Consider the following 15,551-nt stretch of genomic DNA (forward strand, 5'->3'; position numbering starts at 1 on the left):
GTATCAGGCAAGGAGCAGGCAAGAGGCGATGGTCGTGGAACAGGCTAAGGTCGAGATCAGGCATGAACGAGACGTGAACGCTGGACATTTACTTGCTGTGAGGCTTTCAATAATCTGGCAAAGTGTACTGGGAGCTGTGGGTATTTATGGGGACAGAAACAGGTGAAACGAATGACTATGATTGTGTGGGCATGGTAACATGGGCGTGGCTTGGAACTGGGATGAATGGAAAGTTACTTGGCTGTGGCATGACTAGAGGCAAGAGGCGTGGCAGGAACAGATGGAGCTGTGACAGAAAAGGGGGAGTATGTGCTACGTTCGGCGAAATATGTTGCACTTTCATTCCTAATAACACCGTGCCACTCGTGCCCTAGAGGGACTTAAGGCTCTCAGCGAAACCGTGCACAAGGATTTTGGTATTGTCAACCAGCTCGATTGTTGGCTCTCAAGAGTCTTCGGTCACTGGAGGGGTTTTTTCATCCCTTTGTGTGTTTCTATTGCTACTTTCTTGGCGATTGTAATCATTTGCGGTTGCTGTTGTGTGCCATGCATTCGCTCTCTAATGGTGAGATTCATCATGGCCACTATAGAAAAGGGGAGTGGGGTTCACAACCCACCACCTTATCAGATGTTAGCACTGGAGGAGCCACCTGAGGGGGAAGCAAGGCAGACATCATTTGTTTTAGTGACCCCATTCTAAATGGGGTCAAATTAGTTACTGTTTTTTTAGTCCAAAAAGGCAAGCAATGGTCTTTTGTTTAGTATTGTTTGTTTGTTTTTTTTGTTTGTTTGTTTGTTTGTTTGTTTGTTTGTTTTTGGGGGGGTGTACATAGGTAAGTGAACTAAAGCACAAGTTAGTTTGTGATTTTTTTATTTTTTTTTTATTTTTTGCCCTTGGCTCACCATGAAGTTGCTTAACTCCACATTGTAAATTACACAAACACCTGTAAATAAATCACACCTTTCTCAAAATCATAATCCTGTTTCTGTGCTTAAATTGGTCAGATGATGGAACACCTTAATGTTATGTCCTGGTCACCCCTTGACTAGGCATAACACTGACCCTTGTATAACCAAAGCAAGACCTGTCTTCTTAGAAAAAAATAGTTTGTTTCCAGAAACCCTGGAGTCACCCAAGGCTGGACAGCCTTGTCCACAAACAAAGGAGCGTGTCAAATTTGGGAACCTCATGGTCCCAAAAAAATTGGATTGTGGATTCTAGCGAATGAAAAGAACTTCCTCTGTAGGGTGGCCATGCTCAGCTTTAGAGATAAGGTAGGAAGCTCCATCATCAGATTGACGTTCTGAGTAAAGCTCCTGCTCCTCTGTATAATAAAAGAGTCAGTTGAAGTTGTTTGCACATCTTTTCAGGAACCCCCCTGCACACCTCCCTCCAGGGGTTTTTCAGGCATGTCCCGCTGAGAGCAGACCCAGAACTTACTGAAGGGATTATGTATTTTCTGTGGCCTTGGAACGCCTTGTCACCGACTATGAAAAAGCAGTAGAAGATGGATGGATGGATGGATGGACGAATAAATAGTTTGACGGATTTTTAAAAAAAGTAACAATGCACAACATGAACACAGGTTTACTTTACTGGGTTTCTGCTTTGCATTAAACAATTATTGACTTATTTCAGTTTTTGGTATGTATATGAACCAAAAGTAGTTATCATGGTGACTACCTTCTTTTTTATACAGTTTTAAAAATACACTGCAGAAAGTTTGAAATGCTACAGGCAATAACAGTTGAAAACACTAATATTTTTTCATACTTTGTTTTAATTTTCCAGTACTTATGTAAACCTGTAAAATACTAAAATTGAAATCCATACTTTTTTCTGATTTTTCAGCACAGCATAGGAACACTGAATAAAATATTAGTATGCTGTCGCCTTCAAAAATATTCACTAGTTTCTGTAATGTGGATTTCTACATTAGCCACATAACGTTTACTTAACCCATGCATTCAAATGGAATCTAAAACATCTTAACAGATGAACAGAAAAACAGCAATCATAGCCCTGTTTTCTCAAAATTACTATACTCCCAGCTGACTCATTTCACACTAAGAGCAGAGAAAGAGGAGGTAATCTCTACCTCTATAGGTTCAGTGGGGCCTGGCTAGTCAAGCAAATGGCATGCTTTTATCTTTCTGTTTACATGTGTTTTTATACTGAAATGTGTGTTGTATATTGAAGAGTGTTACCCACATGGCTATGTCTGCGTCCTTGTCCAGCAAACTCCAGTTCTCCAAAAGCATCAGTAGGATGTTCTGATGTGTGCTGACTGCTTTCCCACTGTGTGACAATGGCCGCTCCAAAGCAGTCCCCTGTTGCCACAGAGTCATGGACTTCCTGTTCACCACCACACTGACAGAGGGCTCCATTACTGACACACAAATAAGCAAAACAAATAAAACATACTGATGAGTAATCTGTGACTGATAGTGTGGCCCCAATGGTGGGGGAGGATGCCAGTTATCATGTACGGTGGAAACGGAGGCGAACCCAGAAAGCAGACTCATACTGGGAACTAACTAAATTTTTTTTTATTAAAACGAAAACAAAAGCTGACGTGACAGCGGAAAAGAAACATAAACTAAAACCAGAAACACGGATGGGCACAGGACAAGAATAAACAAATGTATTGTGAGAGTCTGTTGGGAACGTCTGGCGGAGTCTCTGTGAGACGAGTTTTAACTCCCACCTCTGGCAGAGCTTTTAACACGTCCCAGGGGAGGCGTAGGACATTGAGTCTAAGTGGGCCATGTTCCGTGCCTCTATTGTCGAGGTGGCTGACTGGAGTTGTGGCCACAAGGTTGTCAGTGCCTGTCACGGTGGCAACCCTCAAACCCGCTGGTGGACACCGGCGGTGAGGGATGCTGTCAGGCTGAAGAAGGAGTCCTTTAGGGTATGTGGGACTGCAGAAGCAGCTGATGGGTACTGGTATGGCTTGGGTGGTTGCTGAGGCAAAAACTTGGGAGTGGGGGAGTTCGGAGACGCCACAGAGAATGACTTTCATGTGGCTTCAAGGGAATTCTGGTCCACCATTCGGCGTCTCAGAGGGGGGAAGCGGAGCGCTATCAACACTGTTTATGGTGGGGATGGTGTGCTGTTGACGTCAACTCGGGACGCCGTGGGTCAGTGGGCAGAACACTTCGAAGACCTTCTCAATCACACCAGCACATGTTCCAGTGAGGAAGCAGAGCCTTGGGACCTTGGGTCAGGCTCTTCAATCTCTGGTACTGAATTCACTGAGGTGGTTAAAAAGCAACTCAGTGGCAAGGGGTGGATGAGATTCGCCCAGAGTTCCTTAAGGCTCTGGATGTTCTGGGGATGTCTTAGTTGACATGACTCTGCAACACTGCGCAGACATTGGGAGCAGCCCCCCTGGATTGGCAGACTGGGGTGGTGGTTCCACTATTTAAAAAGGGGGACCACAGAGTGTGCTCTAACTTTCTAACTACAGAGGGATCACACTTCTAAGCCTCCCTGGTAAGGTCTAGTCAGGGATACTGGAGAGGAGGGCCCACCAAATAGTTGAACCTCAGATTCAGGAAGAGCAGTGTGGTTTTCGTCCTGGTCGTGGAACACTGGACCAGCTCTATACCCTCAGCAGGGTCAGAGAGGGTGCATGGGAGTTCGCCCAACCAGTTTACATGTGTTTTGTGGACTTGGAGAAGGCGTTTGACCGTGTCCTTCAGGGAATCCTGTGGGGGGGGCTTCGGGAGTATGGGGTACCGGGCCCTTTGATACGGGCTGTTCGGTCCCTATATGACCGGTGTCAGAGCTTGGTCCGCATTGCCGGCAGTAAGTCGGACTCGTTTCCAGTAAGAGTTGGGCTCTGCCAAGGTTCATAATATTTATGGACAGAATTTCTAGGCGCAGCCAAGGTGTTGAGGGGATCCGTTTTGGTGGCCTTAAGATCGCATCTCTGCTTTTTGCAGATGATGTGATCTTATTGGCTTCATCAGGCTGTGATCTACAGTTTTCGCTGGAGCGGTCCACAGCCGAGCGTGAAGCCACTGGGATGAGGATCATCACTTATTCATTTCTTGCCCTCAGTTTACCATCCACACTTGCTTCCTATATTCATTAGTCTTAGCTGCCTCCACTTATCTAATCATTCCCAGTCTACTTATACCATTGGTTTGTTCTTATTCATAGGTCGATCATCCTATGTGTTTCCCTGCCTGTTCCCTCTGACCTCCTTGTGCCTTTGGTTATGTTTGTATCTTGCTGCTCCATCAGAATTTTGATTTTTGTGTTCAGTTTCTCTTTGCTTGCTGCCATGCCAGCCATTAGTTTTGGATTTATTAAACTTTTTCATTCCTTCTTTGAGCCTGTGTGTGAATCTGCATTCTTGGGTTCTACTACAACAAATCCTGACAATTTCATTGTTAAGAAAGTTTAAAAATATAAATATTTTTAGTATGTCATTTATCTTTTCCATATCAGTAAATCCACTGTCTGCACTGCAGGTGATTTAGACCAACTGTACTTACAATTCTTTGATGTAAAATAATAACACCTAGCTTACTGTTGTAACTGAGGAATAACTAGTAAAAGTTAACTAAATAAAATGAAAAGTTTAATAAAACATTTCATAATTTATACATTGTACACTAAGACTATGTTAAAGATGTCAGTTTTTTAAGGCTATAAGTGGATCTTGATTCCTATGATCTCAAGTCCCATGAACAAATTAAAGCAACCTTGATTCCGAAAACTAGAGCTAATGAGGTGAGAAACAGAAAAACATAGACAGACCAAGGAAGTAGATAACATGAACTCACAAGAATGACAAAAGTTGTTTTATTTGTTTTTTTAAGCAGTGTCTGAAAGTTTTTCAAATTGGATGGCAATCTCTACTGTGTGTCAGTTAAGTAAATCCAGTAAAACCCTTATAAGGATTAAACATGAATAAATTAGACTTTGTGTTATTAGTTTTGAATTTAACCTATTTACTTTTTTCCTACAGTGACTATTACATACAGCTTTAGTGTCACAGTTCTCAGGCTTGCCACTTTCTCAGTAAGTTTCCACAGTTTCACTGCCTCCTGCCACGCCCCAGACTCATGCCATAGTAATCACAGTCATTAGTCTCACCTGCCACAGCTAGTATTTAAGATCACGTTCCACAGTCATTCCTCGCCAGATTATTGAAGGGTTCATACCTGGTCAATGTCCAGCATTATTCCAAGTTCCATGCCTGCTTTAATGATATTGACCCCTCGCCTGAAATTCAACTCCAGCCTTCTGCCTGTACCCTGCCTGACTCTAAATCAGACTCTGATACCCGGCTGCCGACCTCGCTTACTCCCACTGGACAATGCCCTCTGGTTTGTACCCTTCTGGATCTGTTTACTCTCTTCTGACCTCCCGGCTTCGACCCTCTATCTGTCCCTGGATTCTATCACTCACCTAAGCCTTTGCCCTAGTAGTTCCAGTCCCCTTTCCCCGCAGTCCCTGGCCGACTTACCCATTCCAAGCCACATCCCACTCTGCGAAGTTATCTTAGCTCCCGGAACTAGCGTTCCGTTTCGTTCCATCGTTTCTATTAAAAGGTTCGAACTTTGTCTTTGTCTGCTGTGCCTGACTCTTCCCACACCGTGCCTTGTCATTTAGTTTTAAATAGGCATTCATCTACATACATCTTCACAGGAACAGACAGCTGAACTAAAAATAGACTGCTTTGAAATACGATTTAAATTAAACAAAATAAAAATACATTTAAAACACAGGGTCCTAAAGACTAAAATTATTTATAAACTTATAAAACATTACCTGGAGCTTTCAACAAAAGTTGTGCACACTTGTTTCTTGATAACCTTTGGAATCCAGCTCTGTGAACATAAAATCATGTAGGAAATATTAGAATATTACAGGGAAATATGCAAAGTAATAAACTGGAACAAGAACAAATTAAAGGTTTAGAATTCCTTGAAGGAATGCAAATTCAATTCAGTTTATTTATATTGCGCCAAGTCACAACAAAAGTCATCTCAGGTAACTGCATAAAAACATTGATATACAGTACATTATAAAGGGCCAATAAGTAAAAGTTATCTATCTAAAGTAGCCAGCAGATTGTGTTGAATCTTCACTTCGTCCATTTCCTCCATTTGTAAACAGTTTTCCGGATGGTAGAATGGCTGATGTCAAATTGTTTTGAGATCTTTTTAAATCCCGTACCAGACTCATAAGCAGCCACAATCTTATTTATGAAGGTCTCGGGCAGCTCTTTGGATCTCACCATGGTGCTCACTCTTACTTCAACAGTCAGGGACATACCAAACTAAATTTCTGAGGTTTAAATAGGCCAAGCCTCATTCAAAATGCTGGGTTAGGATGTTCTGATCATGTGCACCTGATGTGATACACCTATGTATGTGATCTTAATTATTTTAAGTGGGTCAATATATAGGGGTGTCCTAATTTATTCCTCACTATAAAATGCAGTCTTTTTAAATTACATTTTACAGAAAATTGTAAAAAGGCTTTTCCTAATTTTCAATTTTTTAGTCATATTACTTGGATCTCTCAGTTCTATTAAAATTGATATTAAATAACCACATGTCCAAATATGTTAAAAAATATACAGGCTTTCATAGGGTGTCCTAATCTTTTTACATGTCTGTACGCTACAAATAAATATGCAGAAAAATAAACTGAACAAGAACAAATAAAGCCTGTTTTTACAGTATATGTGTCAGGATCGGTGGAGAATGAGATAAACCCAGAGCGCAGATTCATTATTAAAAAAAAAAACGAAAATTTATTTTTAAACAAAAAAACAAGAAAACAAAAAGCTGCAAGGCAGCAAAAATACAAAATATAAGCAAAACAAAAAAAACAAGACAAGGCAAGGCAAAACATGGAGATAGACAAAGGGTGTAAGCAACAAGCAAAACGGCAACAATGAACCAGCGAGTAAGTAGAGGAGATGAAGGAGTTGTGGAGGGTTTTAAAGACAGAGGATAATTATGGGAAGTGGGCACAGGTGAGTGATAACAATTGCGGGCAGGTGGAGATGGGAGTGGCAAGTAAACAAGTGCTGACTGAGGACAAGTGGAGAATGACAAGAAACAAAGACAACAAGACCAAGGATGACAAAATAATGAAATAAAAGTGTTAGTTTTTTTTTAATGTTACCAGCCTTTGTGCTTATGTGCAAGGCATGCCTATGTGTCACTGAATACCAGAGATATTAATTAAGTTCATTTGTATCATGTTTACATTTTATCATGCTTACAGGCGCCAGCCAATCACCCAAGTAGCGTCACTGAAACCCAGAAATCTTTCTATTATTATTGATAGACAAGAGTGTTTCACAACATGCTGTAAGTTTTATCTGTGTGATTAAGCTGTGTGGCTGAATCGGTCCTGACTGATTTAGCCCCCACCCATTCCTTGTTTCTAATAAAAATGGTGCTGCTGCAACAGGACTTTAGAACTCACTTGGGTTTGACCCGAACAGTCATGCTCGAGTGACTTCTCCTTTTGCAAGTTTCCTGACAGACAATTCACCTTCTCTCTCTGTGTGGTTCTTTATTTAGGTTGGGTAACTTAGAAAACTTCCAACAAAAAGAAAAAATAAACCCAAACTGAAACATAAAACAAAATAAACACTGAAAACAGAAAAACAAGAGTTAAAGTCAAAACAAAAACAAAAACACTTGAATTCATGACAATGTGACAGTATTCATTTAACAAAGTTAATGGATTGTTCCCTCTTGAGTCTTTGCCTCAAAGTTCATGTATCTGGGAGTCTTATTCATGATGGTAGGATGGACCAGGAGATGGACCGACACATCATGGCCTCGTCTGTAGTAATGAGGGTGCTGTTCTGATTTGTTAGGGTGAAGAAGAAGCTGAGCTGAAAGGCAAAGCTCTCAATTTACTGGTCCATCTATGTTTCGGCCCTCATCTGTGCTTATGAGGTATGGATCATAACCAAAAAAATGAGATTCTGGATACAAGCAACTGAAACGAGCTTCCTTCGTACGGTGACCAAGCTCAACCTGAGAGATGGGATAAGGAAGAGCTCCTCCACATAACAAGTCATTGAGGTGATTCGGTAATTGGCATTCTATCAGGATGCCTCTTGGGTGCCTCCCTCTAGAGGTTTTCTGGGGGATGTCCTATTTGGAGATGACTCAAACCCAGAACTCTCTTGAGGGCTTATACCCTCTCTGGCCTGGGAACTCCTTGGTATTCCCCAGGAGGAGCTGGAGAGTATCACTGGGGAGAGGTTATATCTGGGTTTCCCTCCTTGATCTGTTAGCTTCGTGATACGACCATGGATTAGCGGATGAAAATGCATGGATAGAAAAATGTAAGTACTATTGTGTTCATCCATTACATTTACTGTATTACTTTTGTGATTGTAGACCATGTGAAGTCCAGATATTTTAAGTTTGTTTGTTTTATTTTTTACATCAAAATTCATTATATTTCTTATTACCGTATTTTCCGGACTATAAGGCGCACTTAAAAGCCTTCAATTTTCTCAAAAAACAACAATGCACCTTATAATCTGGAGCGCCTTATATATGTAAGAAGTCGAAATGTTTCAGTACAACTTTGGTAAACTACAAAGTTGCACAGCTTGCAGTATTACAGCTCCTTTATAGTCGCGCTTTTTAGTGTTGCGCAGGGCTCTGCACATGGCGCGCGGACCTGAGCGAGGCTTTTGTACTTGACACTTATGTTGGTGCAGTATTCTTCCGTGAGTTTTGAACCGTTTGATTATCTTTGTGATCTCTCATAGAAGGATCATTTAAATACTGATACAGGCGAACCAGCTCCGCTAGAGCTTTTGAATGGAGGGCAGTGTGCACGGTCTGCGCAAAGTTACAAGAATTGGGAGGTGCGCAACGATGCACCTTATAGTCAGGTGATATGCTGATGTAGATTCTCAGTAATCTAGGCCATGGTAAATTCAAAAAAGGTTAAAAAACAAAAACAACTGGACTTCTATTCTGTAGTTGAAGACGTTTCGCTTCTCATCCGAGGAGCTTTCTCAGTTCAGAAATAGAGAGTGTGGAGTTGAGCTTTTAAAGATGAGATGTGATGTAAGCTGGATAGCTTGCAAATTGTTCTCACTCTCCTAACAATAGAGGCTCGTTAGGGTCCTTGTTCGTCTGACTCACTGATGGGCCCCTGATGAGAATACAATGAGAACGTCAGGTATTATTGTGTTCCATTCTTCCAATCTTAGGTTATGTAACAGTATGGGAATGCTGTCACTTTTTTTGTTTGATCTGTTTTCTAATCCTTCACACATATCACACAGTGATGGTTTGAATTTCAAACAGGGTCTTTCTATGACATGTTTGCATGTTCTCTCTGCATGCATGGATGTTTTTAATGTACTCTTGTTTATTCCAACAGTCTAAAACCTGGCATTTTAGATTAACTGAAGATTCTAAATTGACTTCAGGTGTGTGAGTGTGTGTGCACGGTAGTTTGTCTTGTGTGATTTTGTTTTCAGGGTGTACCCCATTTCTCATTTGTTGACTGATGAAGCTTTAAAAAAGGACAAAGTGGGGACAGAAAATGAGTGAGTGACAGTTTCTACAGGGACAGGAACTAGACTAAATGTAGGTCAGTTCAGTTCCTGTTCCCTTAGAATTAGCCTTTCCCTGAGCCATGCCTTTGTATTGTATGCAGAATATGGTTTTATATTGACTTGTTGAAAAAATCAGGCAGCAGGTGTTGCTGTAAAGTTTCTGGTGTACTTCTGCTTATGTGCTGAGCATACCGATGGTGCTGAGGCTGCTGAATGCATCAGTATGCCTGATCAATTTGTCTTGTGAGTTCAAACGTTTACTCAATTCCTGGCAAACCTATACCATCTGACATGTTTTATATATGCTCAGCACACAAACGTTTTGTTGAGAAACCAGCAACAATTTCCTGTTGTACTTCTCTGCATTACTGCTGTCATTGCAGAAGTAGAAATGAGTCTTACCTTTATTTAACCAGGCAAATCCCATTGAGATCTCAGATCTCTTTTTCAAAGGAGGCCTGGGCCTGAAAGCAGCCTAACATGCCTGTTTATTGACTGAGGGAGGAAAGCGGAGTGCCCAAAGAAAACACATGCAAACACGAGGAGAACATGCAAAATCCACACTGTAAGGGAAAGGGTATATTTTATTATGAAATGGAAATGTTTGAATTATTAATAATTCATAAATTATAACATAACAGGCCACCACCCTCTCAACGAGGGAAATATGACATAAATCTATAATTTTTAGTTATCAGTCTCAACATTTAATTACCCTAAATCATGAGTTCTTCACTTTGTATTAAAATCTTAATCATATCAAAACACACACACACAATGAATTAAGTTTTTACACTATTTATATGACTTTTATTGAATAAACAAATATAGCACAAGTTATGGCAAGTTATATAAATATTGCACGTTTTAATATGGTAATAAGATACTGATTGATGAGTTGTAATGGCATCGAGGTCAAAGAGAAAGTCTAATTCAATTGGAGAAAATAAGATTTTGAGGCTGAAGGGGTTTGAGAAATTAACTTTGCGTAATAGGAATGGCGATTATTTTTATGGATTTGACCACCTGGGTGGGACTAACTATAAGTCCAGCTTGGAGAACCATCAAGAGCCAACCAGCAAACAGTGTATAGAGAGTTTATCCTACCAAGAGAAGGATCCGTCTGACTGCTGTCTCTCTGTACCAGTCGAGAACTTTTAGGCCACGGCGGGAGGAAGATGACCGGGAGATGTCGTCTCCAGGACACTTTCTGTCAGCGGGAGCTGAGTCGAACCTTCGGCCAGTTCCGGTGGTCCAAACAGTCGGCAGCTCGTCTTTGGCAGGTAGGTGAATGACTCTGGAATGCCTTTTCGAAGCTGGTTTGATGGCTAGGCTGGGGTGAAGAGTCGATCTCACGAAGGCGACGCAGTGGAATTTAATGAAGGCTCTGACTGTTATTTAACTGACTTACTAAATTAATGTCAATGTCAACCGCCGAAAAAAAACCTGAAAAACTTCTTAACACTAGAAGTCCCAGGGAAGGGTCATTTAGCATTTCTACCTTTGGAACCCAGAGACTTGAGACAGAGGTTGAGTGACCTGAAGGATTTTAGCTAACATCCTATAATCAGCTGTGAACAGGCTCTTCTGTTTTGTAAATAAGGCCAATACTGGCGCACCACAGGAGGGGGCAAGATTAACTCCCAACTAACTGTTTTCCACTGAGTTTAGCCATTTAGTTTGTACTTAGTTCTATTCAGTTTATTGTATTTTATGATATGAAGATTTTAAATATATATATATAGCTTAGTTTTACTTGAGCAAAAAAGCACAGACTAGAAGCATTTGTGTGCAAGTCAAGAGGACTTGTTTATTTTTGTCATAAAAATACAAGGGATAAAACAATTCCACACATATTTACACTATGCTGCAGTGGAGGGCTGCGTGTGTGTGAGGGGCATGTCCTTCTTGTGTGACTGGCATTTCAGCACTCACTCAGCAGTCCGTCTGCACTGTCGAAACATACCTGGCACTGCCAGGGTACGTTCACTTCACCCAGGGCTGGGTGTGGAAGGTTGTTGCCGAAGCAGTTTCTCCTTGTGTGCCTTCTTCTCACTCACATGAGAGTCACCCAACTCTTTTGCAAGCTCAACCAGGAAGTCCACCCGTCTTTCCTGCACCCCAGTGCACATTGTACAACACGGCGACTGGCCATCTCCGTTTTTCTGCACGCACGCTGTACTCCCGCACCATTTGATCCATCACATCCACACCGCACTTTGTGTTGTTGTATTGTGTGACCGTGTTTGGCTTTCTTTTGGTGGTATCCTCAAGCTCAATCACATTGTGCACGCTGCTGAGAACATATACGGCCTTCTTCCATTTGGGCGCATACACTGTCAGCGTGGCACCAATGGTTGAAAACACCTGAGTGGTGAATTCAGTGCGGACCATCTGTTTAGCGGATTGAGGAATTTCCCGGCGACTCTTGTTGACTGTGCCGAAGATAGTGGTTTTCCTGCTAAGCAGTCGTTGTGCAAGTGACAGTGATGTAAAGAAATTGTCCGTGGTTACAGTTCTGCCCTTGTCCATGAATGGTTCCATCAGCCTCATCACTACAGTCTCGGACAGTCTCTCTCCGCTGGGACAACTGGGGTCCTTGCCAAGATATAGGAGGACATTACAGATGTACTTTGATTTCAAGTCGCAAGCCACCCAAAAATTTATCCCCAACTTGTCCAGTTTTGTTGCAATGTATTACAGGAAACAACAGCGAGTCTTTGATGGGAAAAGCTGTTCATCAATGGTGATCTGTCGACCAGGGTTGTAGGATGCAATGCAGTTAATGACAAATGATCCCCACACATCGGAGATTGCAGCAAACGTATCGGTCTGTGCTTGTTCACTGTGTGTGAACATGTCATCAAAGTGTAGGTGTCGCATGATGTCTTGGAAGCGGTTTCGGGCCATAGTTGCAATGATCCTTGGGTTTGCCAGATTTGCTGACCAGCTGTCACGTAGTGATGGAACCTTAGTTTCCCCCCGCAAGATAATAACTGAAATAAATGCCATTAGTTCTGGGAGATCTATGAACCAATCCAGCTGCTCCGTGTGACATGCATGTTGAGTGGTCCATTTTTAAATGCTACAAAGCATGTCAAGGGTGATAAAACAGGAAGCTCTGAAGGCGACTCCGGATACTTTGTCTGGCCTTAGCCCTTGGCTCTCCATCTGTGGCGTACGGTTTATTGGGGTGAAATGGAGACGTGTTCCCACTTGTTCTTCACGCGATACTGTGCCATCTTTTGCGGCCCCTGTCGGCTCACTCCCCAACCGAGCTTGTATGTATATATGTATTTGAATATTTTATTTGAGTGAAAGAGAAACAAAATGGGGTCATAAAGTGGTGAATAGCCACAATAGTGTATCTTTCTCTCCAAATGAGGGACTGGATAATTGTATGTGAGTGCTCTGATGGGAGCATTTAAACTTTAACGTATATATTTCTAAACTTACATCATGTCCTCTGTAGCTGCTGCTCTCAGGCTGGCCCTCAGACTGCCTGACAGCGGAACGGGGAGAGGGACTGAGTGCTTCGCGCTAGACCTTTTAAACAAAGCCGGAGGTTGGCCTTTGCACGCTTATAGTCCAATCAGAGCCATGGTTCTCAAAAGAAGGCGGGAGTTTTGATGGTCATTTAGCCAATGAGCAGTACTCCTCCTCAGACGGGGCGTTTTGACACTTATGCACAAAATAAAGGAAGAAAGGAGAAACTAAACGTGATTAGATGTTTGCATTCCTTTTCTGCCTCAAAATTAAATTTAATTAGCAAAAAGGGAAAGCGGACCCCTCCCTGGGCTGCCACCTTATCGTGGTGGAGGGGCTTAGGTCCCAATGATCCTAGGAGCTATGCTGTCAGGGGCTTAATGCCCCTAGTAGGGTCACCCAAGGCAGACAGGTCCTAGGTGAGGGGCCCGACGAAGTGCAGCCCAAAGACCCGTTATGATGAGTAAGATTACTGGACACAGTGTTTCCTTGCCCGGACGCGGGTCACCGCGGCCCCACTCCGGAGCCAGGCTTGGAGGTGGGGCACGTTGGCGAGCGCCTGGTGGCCGGGCTTTCACCCATGGAGCCCGGCCAGACACAGCCCAAAGAGGATACGTGGGTCCCCCTTCCCATGGGCTCACCACCTATGGGAGGGGCCAAAGGGGTCGGATGCAATGTGAGATGGGTGGTTGCCGAAGGCGGGGACCTTGGCGGTCTGATCCTCGGCTACAGAAGCTGGCTCTTGGGACGTGGAATGTCACCTCGCTGGTGGTGAAGGAGCCTGAGTTGGTGTGTGAGGTTGAGAGGTTCCAGCTAGAAATAGTCGGGCTCACCTCAACGCACGGCTCTGGCTCTGGAACCAGTCTCCTTGAGAGGGGTTGGACACTCTTTCACTCTGGAGTTGCCCACGGCAAGAGGCGCCGAGCAGGAGTGGGCATACTTGTTGCCCCCCATCTTGGTGCCTGTACATTGGGGTTTACCCCGTTGAATGAGAGGGTAGCCTCCCTCCGCCTACGTGTGGGCGGGTCCTGACTGTTGTTTGCGTTTATGCGCCAAACAGCAGTTCAGATTACCCACCCTTTTTGGAGTCCTTGGAAGGGTTACTGGAGGGTGCCCCTCCTGGGGACTCCCTTGTTCTGCTGGGGGACTTCAACGCTCACGTGGACAATGACAGTGAGACCTGGAAGGGTGTGGTTGGGAGGAATGGCCCCCCTGATCTGAACCTGAGCTGTGTTCTGTTGTTGGACTTCTGTGCTCGTCATGGATTGTCCATAACGAACACCATGTTCAAACATAAGGGTGTCCATATGTGCTCTTGACACCAGGACACCCTAGGTCGCAGTTCAATGATCGACTTAGTTGTCGTTTCATCTGATCTGCGGCCACATGTTTTGGACACTCGGGTGAAGAGAGGGGCGGAGCTGTCAACTGACCACTACCTGGTGGTGAGTTGGCTCCGATGGTGGGGGAGGATGCCGGTCAGACCTGGCAGGCCCAAATGTATTGTGAGGGTCTGTTGGGAATGTCTGGCAGAGTCTCCTGTTATGCGGAGCTTTAACTCCCACCTCCGGGAGAACTTTGAACATGTTCCGGGGGAGGCGGGGGACATTGAGTCCGAGTGGGTCATGTTCCGTGCCTCCATTGTTGAGGCGGCTTTTCGGAGCTGTGGCCGCAAGGTGGACACCGGCGGTGAAGGATGCCGTCAGGCTGAAGAAGGAGTCCTATCGGGCATTTTTGGCCTGTGGGACTCCGGAAGCAGCTGACGGGTACCGGCAGTCCAAGCGGCATGCGGCTCGGGTGGTCGCTGAGGCAAAAACTCGGGCATGGGAGGAGTTTGGAGAGGCCATGAAAAAAGACTTCTGTATGGCTTCGAGGCGATTCTGGTCCACCATACAGCGCCTTAGGAGGGGAAAGCAGTGCAGCACCAACACTGTTTATAGTGGGGGTGGTGTGCTGCTGACCTCGACTCGGGATGTTGTGGGTCGGTGGGCCGAATACTTCGAAGATCTCCTTAATCCTACCGGCACGTCTTCCATTCAGGAGGCAGAGCCTGGGGACTTTGGGTCGGGCTCTCCAATCTCCAGTGCTGAGGTCACCGAGGTGGTTAAAAAGCTCCTCGGTGGCAAGGCTCCGGGGGTGGATGAGATACCTTACCTTAAGGCTCTGGATGTTGTAGGGTTGTGTTGGCTAACGCGATTCTGCAATATTGCAGAAATCTTTTGGGGGGCGCTCCGGGAGTATGGGGTACCGGGCCCTTTGATACGGACTGTTAGGTCCCTATATGACCGGTGTCAGAGCTTGGTCCGCATTGCCGGCAGTAAGTCGGACTCGTTTCCTGTGAGAGTTGGACTCTGCCAAGGTTGCCCTTTGTCACCGATTCTGTTCATAATGTTTATGGACAGAATTTCTAGGTGCAGCCAAGGTATTGAGGGGATCCGTTTTGGTGGCCTTAGGATCGCATCTCTGCTTTTTGCAGATGATGTGGTCCTA

General features: G+C 44.0%; 1 protein-coding gene across 3 annotated transcripts in view; it reads right to left on the reverse strand.

Annotated features, from left to right (window-relative positions):
* Positions 1 to 15,551, reverse strand: part of trpm4a (transient receptor potential cation channel, subfamily M, member 4a) — an 80,419-nt gene that overhangs the window by 59,502 nt on the left and 5,366 nt on the right. For all 3 annotated transcript variants that reach the window (XM_017439703.3, XM_017439702.3, XM_037978591.1), the window contains exons 2-3: positions 5,789 to 5,847; positions 2,213 to 2,390 (exon numbers count right to left, since the gene is read on the reverse strand). In XM_017439703.3, the coding sequence (XP_017295192.1) occupies positions 2,213 to 2,390; positions 5,789 to 5,847 (237 nt within the window). The remainder of the gene's footprint in view (positions 1 to 2,212; positions 2,391 to 5,788; positions 5,848 to 15,551) is intronic.

This window comes from Kryptolebias marmoratus, linkage group LG12 (genome assembly GCF_001649575.2).
Source record: "Kryptolebias marmoratus isolate JLee-2015 linkage group LG12, ASM164957v2, whole genome shotgun sequence".
Classification (NCBI taxonomy): domain Eukaryota; kingdom Metazoa; phylum Chordata; class Actinopteri; order Cyprinodontiformes; family Rivulidae; genus Kryptolebias; species Kryptolebias marmoratus.